Source organism: Berghia stephanieae, chromosome 1, assembly GCF_034508935.2.
Source record: "Berghia stephanieae isolate SIO BIC M18660-M18661 chromosome 1, UCSD_Bste_1.3, whole genome shotgun sequence".
In the NCBI taxonomy this organism is placed as follows: Eukaryota; Metazoa; Mollusca; class Gastropoda; order Nudibranchia; family Aeolidiidae; genus Berghia; species Berghia stephanieae.
In genome coordinates this window covers 77,966,753-77,986,752 of record NC_088360.1, presented here as the reverse complement: position 1 = coordinate 77,986,752, position 20,000 = coordinate 77,966,753, and the positions used below count along the sequence as shown (strand labels likewise).

The window sequence follows — 20,000 nt, the reverse complement described above, 5'->3', positions numbered from 1 at the left end:
CGTTTTGGTGATATTCACTTCCATTCCCTTGGCTTCACTATCTACTACCACTTTGTCAACAATCTTTTGAAGTTGGATTTCTGATGTTGCAATGAGTACCGTATCGTCTGCGTATCTTATATTATTTATGTTGTGACCTCCCACTTTTATTCCCTCCATATTATTTATGCCCCTCATGATTGTTTCTTGGTATAGATTAAACAGATCTGGTGAGGCAACACACCCTTGACGGACTCCTTTCTTAATAGGAATGGAATTTCCTGTAGAGTTTCCGATTTTGATAGATGCCTGCTGGGTGTAGTATAATGTTTGCATGAGTCTGAGGTCTTTCTCATCAGCGCCAATGGAGTGCAGTTGTTTTAGTATTTCTTCGTGGCGTACTCTATCAAAAGCTTTTTTGTAGTCGACAAAACAGAGGTATAGTGGGGTCTGAACCTGTATAGCTCTTTCACTTAAAACACGGAGGAGGTATATTGCGTTCCTTGTCCCTCTGTCAGGTTGGAATCCATATTGTTCTTCTGCGATTTCGGGGTTAATCTTATTCCTTAGCCTGTTGATAATTATACGCAACAGTATTTTGTTGATGTGGCTTATTAAACTTATAGTTCTAAAATTTTCGCATCTGACTGCACCTGCTTTCTTTGGTATTGCTATGAAAATAGAGTTACAGAGATCTTCTGGAATTTTCCCAGTATTGTATATATTGTTGAATAATATGTGAAGTTCATCAATTGCTAGATCTCCTAGGCTTTTTAATACCTCTACAGATATTTCATCAGGGCCTGTTGCTTTACCATCCCTCATTCGTTCCATGGCATGTTCAATTTCACTTTTGGTGATGTTTGGTCCGCTTAATGGTTCTTTGAATTTCAGTGGTGGTTCATTTCTATTTGGATCATTGTACAGTTCGCCTATGTATTCTACCCATCGGCTTTCTATATGTTGTTCTTCAAATAGCAGTTCCCCTTGTTTGTTTTGGATACAACTTCCTGCTGCTTTGCTTTTCCTTTTCCCTGATAGTTCTTTTATTCTTTGGTGAGCTTGTTGGGGGTTGGGTTTGTATTCTCTTTCGATTTCGCAGCATTTCCAGTCTAGATAGTTCTCGTGTGCCTCGATGCATTTGGATTTAATGTGGTTGTTCAATGTTTGGTATTCTGCAGACCCTCTGTTGCATTTTCGTCTTTCTTCAAATAGGTTTAGAATTTCATTTGTCATCCATTCCTTTTTGCTGTTTATTTGAGCTATTGGTAAATGCTTTTCTGCAGTTGCTTTGACACACTTTTGGAATATATCAAATTGTTGTTCACATTTTTCATTATCAGGTTCACTTTGGCTTTGTATCATGAGTGCATTTTCAAATTCTTCTCTCATTTTTGTTTGTATGCCATTGTCTTTGCATAACCTGTAATCCCTCTTTATTCTACCAGCTGTTCTCTGAATAGCTTTAAACTTTATCCTTATTGTACAAACAACTGGGACATGGTCACTGTCTACATCGGCGCCTGGGTAGGTTTTGCAATTTAATATGCCATTTCTGAATCTTGATGATACTGCTATAAAGTCTATCTGGTTCCTTGCTCTGTCCCCTGGTGATTGCCATGTCCAGGTTCTTCTTGGGTGTTGTTGAAACCAGGTGTTTGAAATCATTAATTTATTTGTTCTACACCAATCTGCCCAGATGTTTCCTCGTTCATTTCTGTCTCCGAGTCCATGTGGTCCGATTATGTCACCATCTCTGCCTCTGCCTTCTTTGAAGACAGAGTAGGCCTACTTCCTTTCAGTTTTTCTGCGAGTGATTTTATTGATGGATATATATATATATATATATATATATATATATATATATATATATATATATATATATATATATATATATATATATATATATATATATATATATGATTGCATGTTGATTTAATTTTTTTCCGAGCACCATTGGTGGAAAAAAGTGTTATAGAAATTACGCATTATTATTGTTATGATAGCAAGTGACCATTCAAAAAAATAACAAATCTAATTTTTATTTTACTCAACAATCAAATTTTAAAAAATAATGGTAAGCACAGCTGCCAATCCAGAGCACCAGTAAAATAGGATTAGTCAATTTAAAAACTAATAGCTAAAAGTACCAAATAATTTTTCCCATATAAAATTCAACATAATTGTATATTTCAGAATTCACAAAAAATATATTTTATTATATCCAATAAATATGGCTAACATGTTTGGCGAAGAGGAAGTCTTTTTCTCTATTCTATTGATTGTTGATTATGAAAACAGAGTCAAATCGGTCTTTACAGTTACAGCTAAGGCAAATGAACAGAATTGATACATAAACCTAAGATAAGTGGTCATGATGTCCCAATTGGATAATTGGGAGAAAAAGGCCCTGAATAATAAGAAATTATATATATACTACTGATACAGCACCTGTTGTGGATCCAACAATACCATTGTTGTGATCAACAGCCTCCAAGAATTGCCCAATCACCAAAGGCACGCTTTGGATTCTCTTCACTTCTTCCTGAGCATGTAAGTATTCCTTCTTTAGATTTTTTTGTTCGTCTTTGATGTATTCTTCTTGAACTTCAAGAAATTCCAGCTGTTTTTGCAGTTTCTGAAATCATAATTAATAATAATAATAATAATAATAATAATAATAATAATAATAATAATAATAATAATAATAATAATAATAATAATAATAATAATAATAATAATAATAGTAATGGAGCTAGGGTCTTCTTTTTGAAGTACTGTCACAGGCCTAGGAGGATTCAAGAGTTATCAATTTTCACAGATCTTTGTCTCTCACTGATTCTGTCAGTTTACCAGGTGACTTTCAAGTGAAGTCCTTCAGTTATGTCAGCAATGTTCTTTGGTTTCCTCCTGAAGAAAGTTTACCTTAAGATTTATTTTCGTTCAATGCCACAAAGTTTCGAACGATATGTCTGAAGAAACTCAATTCTCTCTCTATTATGATCTTGAGCAACATTCTTTCCTTATGTTTCAGGACATCTTTGTTTCATGTGCGGTGTATGGAATTCCTTGCATTCTTCGTAAGCTAGGGTCACATGACCACAAAACAAACCATGTTTTGTAAGGAAAATTTTTATGAAGTTTTGAAATTGTAATACTTTTAAAGGTATTTGTGGTTATATTACAGCAATCTGGAGCAAAGACGAAACAAGCCTCTTGGCAATGTGTCATGAAATGTAATGTAAAGATAATAAAACATTGTGCTCTGGTTACGAACATCGAAATGGGACTTTGTTTATAATAATAATAATAATAATAATAATAATAATAATAATAATAATAATAATAATAATAATAATAATAATAATAATAATAATAATAATAATAATAATAATAATAATAATAATAATCTTTATTGTCCAAATTAAAGGCAATTCATGTGAGGTAAACAATGCTCAGTTTGGTTCATGGTATGAAAATCAACACATTTACAAATACAGACACAGCCATACACGAACATACACATTTGCACATTGTTTCTACACATGTATACAAAAGAAATGAGCGTACATACAAACACATATACATACATACATACATGCAGACATACATACAAACCAGCATATCATCGTATATGCATGCCTACATTCATACATACATACATACACACAGACAGACAGATAGAACGATACGATATATTTGCTGGGACAGCAGATAACCATATTATAAATATAGTGTCTTATATTAAGAAGAAGATGGCAATAATAATAATAATAATAATAATAATAATAATAATAATAATAATAATAATAATAATAATAATAATAATAATAATAATAATAATAATAACAACAACAAAGAATTTATAACAATAATATTTATCATTATTATCATTAGTAGTAGCCATGGTGTCTACATCACTACAATTTTTTTCCAACCACCTGAAGCAATTATACATTCATAGCCATTTTTTGTATCATTGCCTGACCTATGTTCAGTGCAATATTCATAGTTAAGACGATGACTCCACAATATATCCTTTTATAGTCCATTAGAGGCACAATCAATTATATCATATGAGCACATTATCACTCTTAACACCCAATTTTTTTATATATATAGAAAGCTACAAACCAGCAGAACTTTTAAGAAAATTTCCTTTGACATCTAAAGTAGTATTTTAAAAGTTCATTCTATGGTAACCTTTTAACCAAAAGTATTCTTTAACATCTAAATTAATATTCTATAAAGTCATACTCTCAAACGTTATACGATTCCCAGCATCCTCTATACAAATTTAATTAGTGTCAGAAATGTGACATTTATTTTAAAATGTCTTTTTTTCCCCTAGAAATTTCAGTTTCCCACTTAATCTCCACCTGCCTTTTAAAATGGGAATCATTAAAAGGTTTTATATTTATAGTACCTGCAACCATTTAAGTTTAAGGTAAATTTAAAGTAAGTATAAAGGAATAAAATAAGAGATTATATAATGCAATATCCACTATGCATGCTCAAAGCGCTTACAAGGGATCCTAGTCAACAGCATCACTTAAAATGTAGGACGAGAGACTTAACCGGTCACGAAATATTACATTTCTTTTTCAACAGTGACAACACATTTAATGCTCAGGTACTTCTTTTACACCTAGAATACCATGAGAGAATGTGAGGAAATGGCCCTTTCCAAGGACACAATTAAACACCACTCAAACCAAAAGGTGAGTGTCATAGTCATACCACAAGACCACACAACTGCACAAAAAAGAAAGATCATGGATCTACGCCAAGAACCCAATAATAAGTAAGAGAGAGAGGATAAGTTGGAACAGGGCACAGAAGTTAGATTTTAAGAGCAATCTATACTTATATCTGGTTTGAAACTGCTGTAATGTCACACTATAAATACTCACATAATTATGTGATGCCGTGCAACTGTTAAGTCCAGCTATTGATATCAATCAAGTTTATTACAAAAATTTCTTATTTATTTTCAGTTTGTTCCAGGAGTATTTTAGTTAATTACATAATACTCTTTCTCTTAAAGATCAACTCGCAGATGAAAAATTAACATACTTTTATCCAAGTCCTTTGTTCAATGTAAGTTTAACATGTACTGGGGCATTACAATACCTTGTGTGGAGGTCGGAAAAGGCACTCACATTTCTCTTTCACTTTTCTGAGTCTCTTTTCTCCCCATCTCTCTCTCTCAGCCAGACAGAGGGTTCCATACCAAACACATCCTAGGTTTGAGCCCCATTCACGATAATTTTCTCTTGTCAGTGAATGGCCCATACTATTCTCCCTCTACTTTCTAATCATAATTTGTAGAAATACATATACATTCTGGCTTCTAACATTTAATTACTTGTTTGCTCATGCCACACTTTAATGCCAATCTTATTAAATCTAGCCAAAATGCCTACCTTGTATTTCACGTATAAGTCTTCAATATCAGGATTCATGGGATCACCTGAACCACCACCTTGGGAGGTACCAGGACGGGATGACTCTGACATGTTTGAATCCTCCTGAAAGAAAAAGAAAATAATTTTTAAAAATTACAGATAACAAGCCTTTTGCTCCATCACCCTCTTCATTCTTTGTAGAACAGACGGCAGCCCTTCTTGGGCTAACCCGTTTACATTCAACCTCTGATATTTCCTTCACTTTCTTTCCCATGTCTCATACAGAGACGCCAACTTTAAATTTGGCTCACAGGAGTTTCAGCCACCACTCGTAGGAATTTCAATGCCGAAAGAGGAATTTCAGTGCACACAAAAAAAGGAATTCGAATGGTATTTAGCATTGTGTTTACATATTGTATAGTTCTAAATAGATAACTGATTAGAATTATATTATGATACATAAACACATTGCAAATTACAATCCCGCAAAGTTTTCTTATTTCAAATGAAGTAAAGCGTCAAAACCTAATGGTAGAGATTGTAGTACTGGTGGTAGTGAGGATGATGTGGTGTTGGTGGTTGTAGTAATAGTGGTAGAGATGATGAAGATGTGATAGTGGTTGATGTAGATGTAGTGGTAGTGATGATGATATGGTGGTGGCGGTTGTAGTAGTGGTGGTAGTGATGTTGATGTGATGGTGATGGTGGTTGTAGTACAAATGGTAGTGGTGATGATGATGTGGTGGTGGTGGTTGTGGTAGTAGTAGTGGTGGTAGTGATGAAGATGACGTGGTGGTGGTACTTGTAGTAGTAGTGGTAGTAATTATGATGATGTGGTGGTGGTTGTAGTAGTATTAGTGATAGTGATGATGTGGTGGTGGTGGTTGTAGTAGTAGTGGTAGTGATGATGTGGCGGTGGTGGTTGTAGTAGTAGCGGTAATGATGATGTGGTTGTGGTGGTTGTAGTAGTAGTGGTAGTGATGATGATGATGCTGTAGTAGTTGTTGTTATAGTAGTAGTAGTAGTAGTAGTAGTAGTAGTAGTAGTCGTAGTAGTAGTAGTAGTATTGTAGTAGTAGTAGTAGTAGTAGTAGTAGTAGTAGTAGTAGTAGTAGTAGTAGTTAGTAGTAGTAGTAGTAGTATATTACTAGTAGTAGTAGTAGTAGTAGTAGTAGTAGTAGTAGTAGTAGTAGTAGTAGTAGTAGTAGTAGTAGTAGTGGTGATGATGATGTGGTGGTTGTAGTAGCAGTGGTAGTGATGATGATGATGTGGTGGTGGTGGTTGTGGTAGTAGTAGTGGTGGTAGTGCTGAAGATGACGTGGTGGTGGTACTTGTAGTAGTAGTGGTAGTGATGATGATGATGTGGTGGTGGTTGTAGTAGTATTAGTGGTAGTGATGATGATGTGGTGGTGGTGGTTGTAGTAGTATTAGTGGTAGTGATGATGTGGTGGTGGTGGTTGTAGTAGTAGTGGTAGTGATGATGTGGTGGTGGTGGCAGTGGTGGTGGTTGTAGTAGTAACGGCAATGATGATGTGGTAGTAGTAGTAGTAGTAGTAGTAGTAGTAGTAGTAGTAGTAGTAGTAGTAGCAGTAGTAGTAGTAGTAGTAGTGGTAGTAGTAGTGGCAGTAGTAGTGGCAGTAGTAGTAGTAGTAGTAGTAGTAGTAGTAGTAGTAGTAGTAGTAGTAGTAGTAGTAGTAGTAGTAGTAGTAGCAGTAGTAGTAGTAGTAGTAGTAGTAGTAGTAGTAGTAGTAGTAGTAGTAGTGGTGATGATGATGTGGTGGTTGTAGTAGCAGTGGTAGTGATGATGATGATGTGGTGGTGGTGGTTGTGGTAGTAGTAGTAGTGGTGGTAGTGATGAAGATGACGTGGTGGTGGTACTTGTAGTAGTAGTGGTAGTAATTATGATGATGTGGTGGTGGTTGTAGTAGTTTTAGTGATAGTGATGATGTGGTGGTGGTGGTTGTAATAGTAGTAGTGGTAGTGATGATGTGGCGGTGGTGGTTGTAGTAGTAGCGGTAATGATGATGTGGTTGTGGTGGTTGTAGTAGTAGTGGTAGTGATGATGTGGTGGTGGTGGTTGTAGTACTAGTGGTAATGATGTGGTGGTGGTGGTGGTGGTTGCAGTAGTAGTTGTAGTGATGTGGTGGTGGTGGTTGTAGTAGTAGTGGTAATGATGATGTGGTGGTGGTGGTTGTAGTAGTAAAGGTCGTGATGATGATGTGATACTGGTGGTTGTAGTAGTAGTGGTAGTGATGATGTGATGCTGGTGGTTGTAGTAGTAGTGGTAGTGAGGATGATGTGGAGGTGGTGGTGTAGTAGTAGTGGTTGTGATGATGATGTGGTCGTGGTGGTTGTAATGTTGATGGTGGTACTGTTAGTGATGATGATGATGTGTTGGTGGTTGCTGAAGTAGTAGTTGTGGTAATGATGATGATGTGGTGGTGGTGGTTGTAGTAGTGGTAGTGATGATGATGTGGTGGTGGTTGCAGTAGTAGTGGTGGTGATGATGGTTGTAATACTAGTGGTAATGATGATGATGTGGTGGTTGGAAAGGGGGGGGGGGGGGGAGATCCTTGGAACAAACTGACCTCACCGGAATTTGACGGAAGTTGCCCGGAGCCCGGAATTTTTTGCTCCAGACCGGAGTTTTTTCCGGTGAAACCGGAGTTTTGGCATCACTGCTCATATGTTTCTCTTACACCATTATGTTTGCACTGCTGTTTCTTATAAGACAGGCGTTAGGTATCACTCAGAAATGTCCACCCTGCTTGCACCAGTTTTTGGAAGTTAAAAAATTTGAATGCAACTTTTATTTTGCTATTTTATATGTTACTTGCACATTAGCAGAAAAAACAAACAAACAAGGCATACAGATACCTTTTAAAAATAGCTTTAGTGAATCTAATACCAAAATACTGAGGTGTGGTGCCACTCGCTGCCACATCCACTTACTTTACTGCAATGCTACTAGGTGGCCATCAAAATTGGCCACAAAGAGAATCGTATTTCTTTTATTAAATCTCATTTTTTTCACAACATTTATCCTAGTCTACTTGACTTTTTTGTTCATCAAAACCAATTAGGTATTCAAAGGGGTCTGTGGTGTTGGCCATATGAGGTTCTATTTGGCTACTTTTGGATTCAAATTTGGGAATGTGGAAATCTGACCATCTGGCAGCCTTGCTTCTCTGATGCTGTGCACAGCGAGCGCTGGCAGACATTTTGCAATCACTAGAAGTCTGATAAAATAGATTTTTGCCCTTTTGAGTGCCATATCAAGTTCAAGACAAGGATGTTTATGCACAATTTCTCTCTTTATGTCAAATTCCATTGGTATGTGATGAGTAATAATTTTCAAGAGTCATCACAATACATCAACCCAATCTGCATTTCAATGAGTATGAAAAGGACTTCCCTAAATGAGCACGAGAAACGCAATTTAAAAATATAATAAAAAGAAAGGAAAGTGATTGTGATAATGATGACGGCATGTAATGGGGTGACGACAACATAAGTTGTAATAGTAATAGGCCTTTGTGTTATAATGAATATTTACATATGTACCTAATAAAAAAAATATTAGGAGTCTATTTCTTATTTAATGACAAGACTAAATGGTATTAAATTGGAACCTAAAGTTTACGAAGTCCCTTTGTTCAAACTGAGGTGTAAAGTCTGATGCAACAGGTGTGTTGGGAGACAGGTTATATTACGTCAGTTGTATTGTGCATAATAAATTTAGCACTTGTAGATGAAAGAAGATTTGCAACGGCCGCTTAAATCATTAGTTTAGAATTTGGGGGTTAATAAAGATAATATTTGATGATGGCGACAACGACGATGATGATGATGGTAATGGTGAACACAATTTCTTTCAAAGCAAATACACACAAAATAATATAAAGTTTTAAAGTATCGCTCACCATACCTAGCAAAGGATAGATCTATAATCTTTCATCTCTTGGTTACAATATCATTTTTTCATGTATAAAATATTCCGTTTTTACCCTGTCTCAATCTCACCATTTCAATGGTTAGTGTTATCCATGACCTATCACCATGTCGTCTTTTCGCTGTGTCTATAATTTTAAGTGCATTCAAAAACAGAACATATTCAAGGCATTTTCGGTAATAATAAATGATAAAAATGTTTATTATTTGCTTAAAACGCATCATTGAATCCACTGTACAAGGAAAATGAGCAATAAACAATGGTGTTAGCCTATTATTGCCCATTTATGCAACGTGGCAGAAATTCTGCATGTTTGGGACTATTTACAGCGACCCACACCTTCCGGGGTGGTCTTTAACCCTGGTAGTTTCTCCTCAGAGATTTTCACCGTCTACCTTGACCTAGTCAGGAACTGACTCGGAGTGGGTAGTCCAGGGGTTAGTAGTGTGCTATTCAACCCTGGCTTCCAGAAGGGAGAGCCTGGTGGTCCCTCAAAGCCTAGGCAGAGGGGTCTGACCACAAGGTGAGCACCGCTTTGGCGGAAACAATAAAACCACCTCCTAACTTTAAAGAAAGGGAGGAGTAGTATAGCGACCACCCTTGTCTGGTTGGAACAATCGCTGGGTCACTCGGCAACCCGATGGTGGGACCAAAGTAAAACACCCTCTCGACCTCAGCGCCTGAATGAGGATCATTCCTGGGCACCTCTATTCTTTTGGATGACTGCCCATGGTAGAGAATCATCATCATTACTTGCTTTCTTTTTATTTTTTGTATTCAAGAGAACAATATTTAAGAATGGGGTGTTTCGCGATGTGCACCTTTACCATGGACATCAACTTGGGGGGGGGGGGGAGTAATCATTTTTCACAATATGGTGGTGGGGGGATGGGGGGGGTCTAAAAATGGTCAAAATGTGTCCAATTGGTTTGAAAGGGGATTCGAACTCTCTCTCACATGAGAAGACTGCACCCTGAATGTAGTGTCTTTTAAAAATGTATAAACCGCTAGTACTTCCTGACTGGTTAATACTGGTAAAGTATTTTTAAAAAGCCAAACCTGTTATAACTTGAGGGGTGTCGACTTCAAGCAGGAACTTAATATACTTTCAGTGTTTGATTAGATCTATATTATGACTCTGTTTGAAAGAAAAAATCAAAACATACAACCTAACCTGCCCACTACGATAGAAAACGGCTGTACTGTACTGTAAACATACCTATGCAAAAACACAAATTATATGTAATAAAAATGACAGTACCGTAACAATCGCTTAGATAAATGTCTTTACATTAATTGTCTGTTAACTTTATTTAGCTTTAGATCTAAATATGTTGTTAAATGAAATTGACTTTGATTTCATTCGCCGCCTCTAGATCTGTACATCTAAATATTGGGAGAAATATGGGAAGTTTTGTGGATACTGCAAAAAGACGCGTTTACATACATCTATAGGTAACTATGCTGCTGTGAACAGAACTTCATCAACGCCGTAAAAATAGCCCTGAAAACCGTCTTTATGGGACTGTAACTGTAAAAATATCCCAGAGAACCATCTTTACGGGATGTGAAAATAAATAGCCACTGCGTTAATTTATCAAATTCTTTTAATTTTTTTTTTAAATACCAGAGATATCTCAATTTAACCAAGCCATGGTCATGGTATTAGCCTGCAGCTCACAAACGACAACTAGCGATCACGCAGGTGAATGGGAGAACTGTGACACAGATTTAGCCCATCATTTAAGTTAAAGTGCTAAGACACCTGTCTGGGAATAACGAAAATTGGCTATCCCCAGACACATGTAGCAAGTGGGCAGAAAGACTTTATGCAAAATGCCAAACTAGGCGTGAAAAATACCAAATATTCTGGAAAAAATGGTAGTGGTTATTTGTGTCCCGAAACAGTCAATATCAAGTGATATTTAACACAAGATGAAAATAAATAGTGATCAAACGTCAAATCCAGCTTTTTTATATTTTTTTATTTTAAAGCAAATGGATCAATGATATTTCTTTCATCACTTTGATCTGAAAACGTCAAACTGGCAATTTGCCTTTTTATTTTCAACCAGGAAGAAAGTTGTTAATCATCAAATCTGTTCATAGTCCACCAACCATTTAAATTTTTACTATCTACCTGTTAACTTTATTGATCATCTTTCGTTTCTATAATTTGTTCATTCTGGCCACAATTTGGGGGATATTGATGATGTTCCGTTTCTGAGCATGTATCCCTTGCAACGCTCTGTAAAAAGAAGAATTAAAAAAAAAAAAGTGGCGGGACCAGGATTCGAACCCACAACATAGATTCTGGTAAACCTTCCAGGAGAGACGACTTAACCATTCAGCCATGACACCCACTTTGAAGTCGACACATATTTGTGTATATATGTAGTAACAACTGATTTATTGCTGGTTAATTTTATGTTTTTATAGATATTTTATTACCTTTCCTTGGTCCTTACTTCTATGCGCATTTGGAAACATTCCATATTCTGGAATATGGATAATTGTTTAAAAGAGCGGAGTTTCAAATATGTGTCTAGGGATAACCAATTTACGTTATTCCCAGACAGGTGTCTGTGAATAGGTACTTTGGTAAACATCCATTTGGCCCTCCAGCAAGGAGCCGATAAATGGGCTAGTGGCTGTGACCCGATTTTTTGGACTTTTTAGTGATGGGTCTCAGAAAAAGTTCCATAGATTTTTTGTTTATGGATGGATTTTAATGATTTATGTCTTATTTTCTTCAGGAGAAATCAATGACAATTTAGTCTAACTTTTGATTATGGATAAAATAGGGTATAATTTAGCTTTGGATAATTAAAAGATTTGAACTTAGTAAATCAAAATTTCATGATGGCACTTTTGTTTAACATCTTAACTTTTATATAAAATTAAATTCAGGGCAAAGTTGTATACCTCATCCATGAAATTCGTTCCAGCAAAATCCTTACTCAAATCTTAGCGGCCATTTTAGACCAGTTTTGAAATCCAAATGGTGGTTATTACCGGAAATGCAACAATTTTCAGGTCACAAACGGTCCGTCAGGCAAATAATTAGAAGACCATTTTTCAGCCTTTAAACTAACATAACTTTTCTTCTCCTTAACTGATTTTCACAATTTTGGTATCATTAGAATCGTGTTGAAAAGCACTTTAATAATGATAAAGGTTTCATTGAGCTCAATCCAATTTGAATTTGTTACCAAAGCACCTACTGTGAATAATCACAGAGAAAAAATGTCGAAATCGAAAAATGTCGATTCCACCGGCCCACCTCTCTTCTCCAGCCTTATTATTTTTTTTTTATCAGTAGACTTCCTGGAATTGATAGCAACCGCTCACAAAAGTTTCTAGTGGTTCCAAATTAAAAATCAATCATATTTTGTCTAAGTCTTAGGAGAGAGTAACTTAATGGAACAACTCGAGCGAAGAAATGTACCAAAGTGGAATCTGAATCAGTGAGTGAGAGAAATGGCTGTCATTATTCCCAGACGCCTGTCTGGGGATAATAAAAATTCGTTATCCCCAGACAGGTGTCTGGGGATAACCAATTTTTGTTATCCCCAGACACCTGTCTGAGGATACTATCCCCAGACGCATGTAGCAAGTGGGCAGAAAGATTTTATGCAAAATTCCAAACTAGGCGTGAAAAATACCAAATATTCTGGAAAAAATACGAGTGGTTGTGTCCCAAAACAGTTAATATATCAAAAGATATTTAACACAAGATGAAAGTAAATAGTGATCAAATGTCAAATCCAGCTCTTTTAAAAAAAATATTTTAAAGCAAATGGATCAATGAAATTTCTTTTGTTACTTTGATCTGAAAACGTCAAACTGGCAATTCGACTTTTTATTTTCAACCAGGAAGAAAGTTGTTAATCATCAAATCTGTTCATAGTCCACCAACCATTTAAATTTTCACTACCTACCTACCTGTTAACTTTATTGATCATCTCTTGTTTCTATAATTTGCTCATTCTGGCCACAATTTTGGGGATGACCGGGAATTATTTTTTATTTCGCGGACGAATTCCTAGGCCATGGTGTTGTTCGCCCCAAAGCCCAAAACCGACACCTGTTATTTTCCTGACTTCTGCGCACAAGACAATACAATTTAGTATCACACGTCCACAAAACTAGATCCAACAACATATTTTGATTCGAATCAGAGATGAAAATAACTACCAAAACAAGGAAGCAAAAATGGTGGAAATATGTTTAGCTCATATATGAATTTAAGATATTCCGATAGCGATGTGGGTAGACAGCTCAGTGGGTTAGGCCACCTTTCATTTTACTCCTATTCGAACCAGTCGCGACACTTTTTTTTTTTCCTTTTTCTTTCTTTCTTCCCAATTGATTTTCGTTGTTTTCACTTTTGTTCCGTGTTCTGAGCAAGAGTTTTTTTTTAATCAGTTGAATTTTTTATTTCTCCGATAATATTATTTCATTATTTAATTTGCTCTAGATCTATTATTGTTTTTTTTTTTGTTTTGGTCAAATAATAATAATAATAATAATAATAATAATAATAATAATAATAATTGTAATAATAAAAATAATTGTAATAATTGTTATTATCATTACTATTACCATCATAATCATCATTATATTATTATCAATAATAATATTATTTTTATTATTATTAAAAAAAAAAAAAGAGGTGGGGGGGGGGGAGGATGGATGGGACATTTATCCCTTTCAACGTTCTGTAAAAAGAAGACGGAATTTTTTTATTTTTTTTTAAAAGTGACGTTACCAGGATTCGAACCCACAACGTCGATTCTGGTCAAACTTGCAGGGCAGACGACTAAACCATTCGGCCATGACACCCACTTCAAAGTCGACGCATATTGTGTATATGTAGTAACAACTGATTTTAATCTTGGTTCATTTTATGTTTTTATAGATATTTTATTAGGCTGTCATTATTCCCAGACGCCTGTCTGGGATAATAAAAATTCGTTATCCCCAGACAGGTGTCTGGGGATAACCAATTTTTGTTATCCCCAGACACCTGTCTGAGGATACTATCCCCAGACGCATGTAGCAAGTGGGCAGAAAGATTTTATGCAAAATGCCAAACTAGGCGTGAAAAATACCAAATATTCTGGAAAAAATACTATTGGTTGTGTCCCAAAACAGTTAATATATCAAGTGATATTTAACACAAGATGAAAGTAAATAGTGATCAAATGTCAAATCCAGCTCTTTTAAAAAAAAATATTTTAAAGCAAATGAATCAATGACATTTCTTTTGTTGCTTTGATCTGAAAACGTCAAACTGGCAATTCGACTTTTTATTTTCAACCAGGAAGAAAGTTGTTAATCATCAAATCTGTTCATAGTCCACCAACCATTTAAATTTTCATTACCAACCTACCTGTTAACTTTATTGATCATCTCTTGTTTCTATAATTTGCTCATTCTGGCCACAATTTTGGGGACGACCGGGAATAATTTTTATGTCGCGGACGAATTCCTAGGCCATGGTGTTGTTCGCCCCAAAGCCCAAAACCCACACCTGTTATTTTCCTGTCTGCTTCCCACAAGACAATACAATTTAGTATCACACGTCCACAAAACTAGATCCAACAACATACTTTTATTCGAATCAGAGATGAAAATAACTACCGTACCAAAACAAGGAAGCAAAAATGGTGGAAATATGTTTAGCTCATATATGAATTTAAAATATTCCGATAGCGGTGTGGATAGGCAGCTCAGTGGGTAAGGCCACATTTCATTTTACTCCTTTTAGCTGCACAGATTCGACCCAGTCGCGACCGCCCCCCCCCCCCACTCATTTTTTTTTTTTACTTTTCTTTCTTTCTTCCCAATTGATTTTCATTGTTTTCACTTTTGTTCCGAGTTCCGAGCAAGAGTTTTTTTTTAATCAGTTGAATTTTTTTTTCTCCGATAATATTATTTCATTATTTAATTTGCTCTAGATCTATGATTGTTTTTGTTTTGTTTTGGTCAATGATAATAATAATAATAATAATAATAATAATAATAATAATAATAATAATAATAATAATAATAATAATAATAATAATAATAATAATAATAATAATTGTAATATGTGTTATTATTATTACTATTACCATCATAATCATTATTATATTATTATCAATAATAGTATTATTTTTATTATTAATACTCTTATTATCATACTATTACTATTTATTATTATTATTATTATTATTATTATTATTATTATTATTATAATTGTTATTATTATTATTATTATTATTATTATTATTATTATTATTATTATTATTATTATAATTATTATTATTATTATTATTATTATTATTATTATTATTATTATTATTATATTATTATTATTATTATTATTATTATTATTATTATTATTATTATTATTTTATTATTATTATTATTGTTAACACTATTCCCTGCTCCGAGGGAAATCTCTCTTTTTCTTTCTTTTTTTTTATATTTTGACCTAAACCTTAGAGTTTTTTGTTTGCTAAACCTTTATGTAAATGTTCCGTTTCTGAGCATGAATTTCTTAAATTGTTTTTATTTTTAAAACAATTATTGTTTTTATTTTTAAAACAATTATTTATCTTTTTCTCCTCTATCTGACCATTTGGTCGCTCGTTGAATATTTCTGTTTGTTTGCTTTTTAATTATTTATTCTTTTTAGACACTATTTGAGATCGGAGTGGGGACGAATATATTTGCTAGAAAATAGAAAAAAAACAAGAGAGAGAGAGAGAGAGAGAGAGAGAGAGAGAGAGAGAGAGAGAGAGAGAGAGAGAGTTTAATAATAAAAAAAAGAGGTGGGGGGAGGATGGATGGGACATTTATCCCTTTCAACGTTCTGTAAAAAGAAGACGGAATTTTAAAAAAAAAAAAAGTGACGTTACCAGGATTCGAACCCACGACGTCGATTATGGTCAAACTTCAAGGGCAGACGACTAAACCATTCGGCCATGACACCCACTTCGAAGTCGACCCATATTGTGTATATGTAGTAACAACTGATTTTAATGTTGGTTAATTTTATGTTTTTATAGATATTTTATTAACTTTCCTTATTTCTATGTGCATCTGGAAACATTCCATATTCTGGAATGTGGATAATTGTTTAAAAGTGCGGAGTTTCAAATATGCGTCTGGGGATAATGAAAATTCGTTATCCCCAGACAGGTGTCTGGGGATAACAAATTTTTATTATCCCCAGACAGGTGTCTGGGGATAATCACAGACATTTTATTAACTTTCCTTATTTCTATGTGCATCTGGAAACATTCCATATTCTGGAATGTGAATTATTGTTTAAAAGAGCGGAGTTTCAAATATGCGTCTGGGGATAATGAAAATTCGTTATCCCCAGACAGGTGTCTGGGGATAACGAATTTTTGTTATCCCCAGACAGGTGTCTGGGGATAATCACAGCGGAGAGAAATAGAGACCGGCCAGTGCCAGTGGAGTTGAGTGAGATTGAAATTAAATCGACATAACGCTGTATCTTGAGCGCCAGACGATCTTTTGAGATAATTAACTTACCTTCTCATTACCAGCACCAAGACCAATCTCTTCCATTTTTTTGCTGCTGTTTTATTACTGTAAAGCTAAAATGTATTGTTTACAAATAAGACTTGTCTCCGAAATTTCATTATCATCCGAGACCGGAAGTTTCTTATTTTTAGTTTTTAGTTTTTATTGGAAAAGACAAGGAACAATCATAATAATTACTTATTCAAATAAAGTTTTAAGATCAAAACATCTTGCCCTGGTTTTTAAAATAAAATTTAGATGGATACAATGTATATTGTAAATTTTAAACTAGTCAACCCAACGATATATATATATATTGTTTTATAAAACTTTGAAGTGAAGGTTTTGTCTCTTGCCGACAAACACAGTTTACAAATGGCGGAATGAAATAGTGTTTCACAACAAGATGTATAGCAGTGGCTCATCGACACCCGATTTAGGGTATTATAAGCTCCCTCCTATTATTACAACTGAAGCTGACAGAGAATTTCTAAATGAAATTAATGCTTTTATTGACTCTGAGCTAGAAAAGATAAACCACCTCGATGAAGAGCAAAGATATCTAGTATACAAAACTGTTTTCAATAAGGTAAAAATATGAAAATAAAATGCAAACAAGACAAAAGGATTTCTTTTAATATGGTTTAATATCTGAATCGTAATGGAGAATTAATTTATTCTTTTCTAATTCATGCCATTGGAATTTTGTTCTATGACACTCGTCTCCTGTCATACTACTTATACGTATTATTTCATGACATTAAACTGAAAGCACAACCTCTGACTCTGAGGCCTTTGGTTTAGCATCAAGAAGTGGCTATCTATAATTTATTATAGTGAATGTCAAGGCACATTAATTTCTTCCACCCCATCCTCTTTGAATCTTTAAAAAAAATATTCAATCCACATTTTTCTTCGTCATCCTTCAGGGAGATAACTTTGTAGATTACATTCAAAAGCATGTTTAACCTTTTTAAATCCATCCTAATTTGACTCTTTGCAAGTGCTATCTTATTATATATTTGTCATATTGGATTTGATGTAACACTAAGGCTCCGAAACCACTGGTCCAATCGTTACCAAATTTTGCATGGTGTTTACAGTTAACAAGAGGATGGTAAAGTGCATTATGAGATTGATTATGCATTGTGATGATTTTATTGAAAATTCAAATTTGTTTCGTCAACTCTAATCGAAAATAGTCACCCTAATTTTTATCTCATGGGTTGTGTCTCAACCTTTTGGTTAGTGAGTATGACATTGAGGTGAGAGTACTTGCATTTAATCAATATCCGTTAGTGATTCCTCTCATTATTTTGAATACAACCATTTTCTTAAAATTGATATGAACCATTTTTCATTCTTAACATTAGGTGAGTGAAATATATAAGATATTAAATGCAAAAAAAAAAAAAAAAATCTCTTCCTGCCTAAATGAAATGCTCAATTGAGTTCTCTTAGAAGTTCTCGAAAATGTATTGTATATTAAGACAATAGAAATTGAGTTCAAATTTTAATCAATTCATGAATCATAAATTTTGAGTTCCTCGACTAATCATCATTTTCATTGAATGGACAGCTATGCTTTTTCGATTATGCTCCAGTCTGATGTAAAAATAATATCATATTTATTATTTCCCCAAGAGAGCATTAACAGCATCCTGGGCTTTTAAAATTATAACCATGCCATATAATTTCAGAAATTATAATCTAAAAGGAATTCAGTCCCACCATGAATGGGTAAATCCATCTAAGTTTCCTTTGTGGAAAAATGTTTCCAACTTAGAGCATATAGTGTTACTGGGGATACCCAACGTTTTAATACTGGTTACTAATGTATAATGCCTTTGACAAATGGCTGGAAAAACATAGGCAATGATGCAGCCATGTTATACTACAATTCTCCTACTAGTAGTCTAAAGTCTAAAGGTTCTCATATATTATTGTCATTTATCTTTATCTAATTCAAATTTTTTTATTGCGAATGTTTGCATTAAACATTTCTGTGATATCTTACAGCATAATATGTAACATATGATTCCTGCATTATTTGTTTTTACATAACCAATCAGTAAGTACAAAGGTTGTTTTTTTTTTGTTTTTTTTTTTTGGGGGGGTGTTGTTGTTGTTTAATTGTTTTATTTTCATTTCTTTTTTTTTTCTTCCTTACGGGACTAAACTGGAAACAAATATTTAAAAAATGGAGTTGATGTTAAATTTGAAATTCTTTGATTTGCGGGTTCAGTTTGAATATTTTAATTAATTCAATCTCCAGCAAATTGTATCCATTTCTTTTTCATCATAGAATATATTTTTTGTAGAATGATGCTGTGTCATTTTTATTATTTCAGGTCATTGAGCATGTCACATCTTATAAGCCTGTTCTTGTGCAAATCAAAAAAGAATATGAAGATACAATTGATACAATCAAGAAGGGCCAGAGAGAAGCCACTTTCTTACAGGAAAAATTGAAAGCAATGGCATCTGAACCTTCCACTCTCAGAAACTACAGAAAACGGGGAGATGAGCTAGAGGAAAGGTATCTACTATTACTGTGAATGATGATTATGATATTTCACACAAAAAATAATGATAATATTTTTCTAATAAAACAGCTGCAGGTAATTATGGGCAATGGCTTAGCCTGAAATTTTTCAGTTTGGGGCTGACTCGGGGGTAAACAGGAGGTCTGAGATTCGAGCCTGCTTTTGAATGCCTCTAGGGATTCTGAGTTTCTAATCTCAAAAGGTAATGTATCCCAAATGGAGGGGCCTGGTGATGAAAAAACTCTTTTATCTGCATTTAATTTGTTCTGGGGAGTGCATAACAAGAGCACATCTGAGGCTGATCGTAAGTTCCGAACAGGATATTTCAATTCAATAAGTTCATTAAGGTAATTTGTAGCAGATCCATGGAGGCACTTAAAAACCAATGTTGTTACTTTGTAGTCAATCCTACAAGCTATGGGCAGCCAGTGCAGCTCTAAAAGAAGAGGGGTCGCTTCATGCTACTTCTTTTTCCCTACCTCTAATCTAGCTTCATTGTTCTGAATGACTTGCAATGTTTTTAATTTTTAATTTGATATACCCGACAAAATTGAATTGCAGTAGTCAAGTTTCG

General features: G+C 34.4%; 2 protein-coding genes across 2 annotated transcripts in view; one reads left to right on the top strand and one right to left on the bottom strand.

The window, feature by feature from the left end:
- The window catches only part of LOC144957975 (26S proteasome regulatory subunit 6B), a 35,314-nt gene extending 18,289 nt beyond the window's left edge, over nucleotides 1–17,025 (bottom strand). The window contains exons 1-3 of the mRNA XM_078889538.1: nucleotides 16,890–17,025; nucleotides 5,406–5,510; nucleotides 2,431–2,617 (exon numbers count right to left, since the gene is read on the bottom strand). Coding sequence (XP_078745664.1) covers nucleotides 2,431–2,617; nucleotides 5,406–5,510; nucleotides 16,890–16,925 — 328 coding nt within the window. The 5' untranslated portion in view covers nucleotides 16,926–17,025. The remainder of the gene's footprint in view (nucleotides 1–2,430; nucleotides 2,618–5,405; nucleotides 5,511–16,889) is intronic.
- Nucleotides 17,026–17,233: 208 nt separating this feature from the next.
- LOC144957966 (clathrin heavy chain linker domain-containing protein 1-like) overlaps nucleotides 17,234–20,000 on the top strand; it is a 13,647-nt gene continuing 10,880 nt past the window's right edge. Inside the window, exons 1-2 of the mRNA XM_078889533.1 lie at nucleotides 17,234–17,469; nucleotides 19,232–19,419. Of these exons, the coding sequence (XP_078745659.1) occupies nucleotides 17,287–17,469; nucleotides 19,232–19,419 (371 nt within the window). The 5' untranslated portion in view covers nucleotides 17,234–17,286. The remainder of the gene's footprint in view (nucleotides 17,470–19,231; nucleotides 19,420–20,000) is intronic.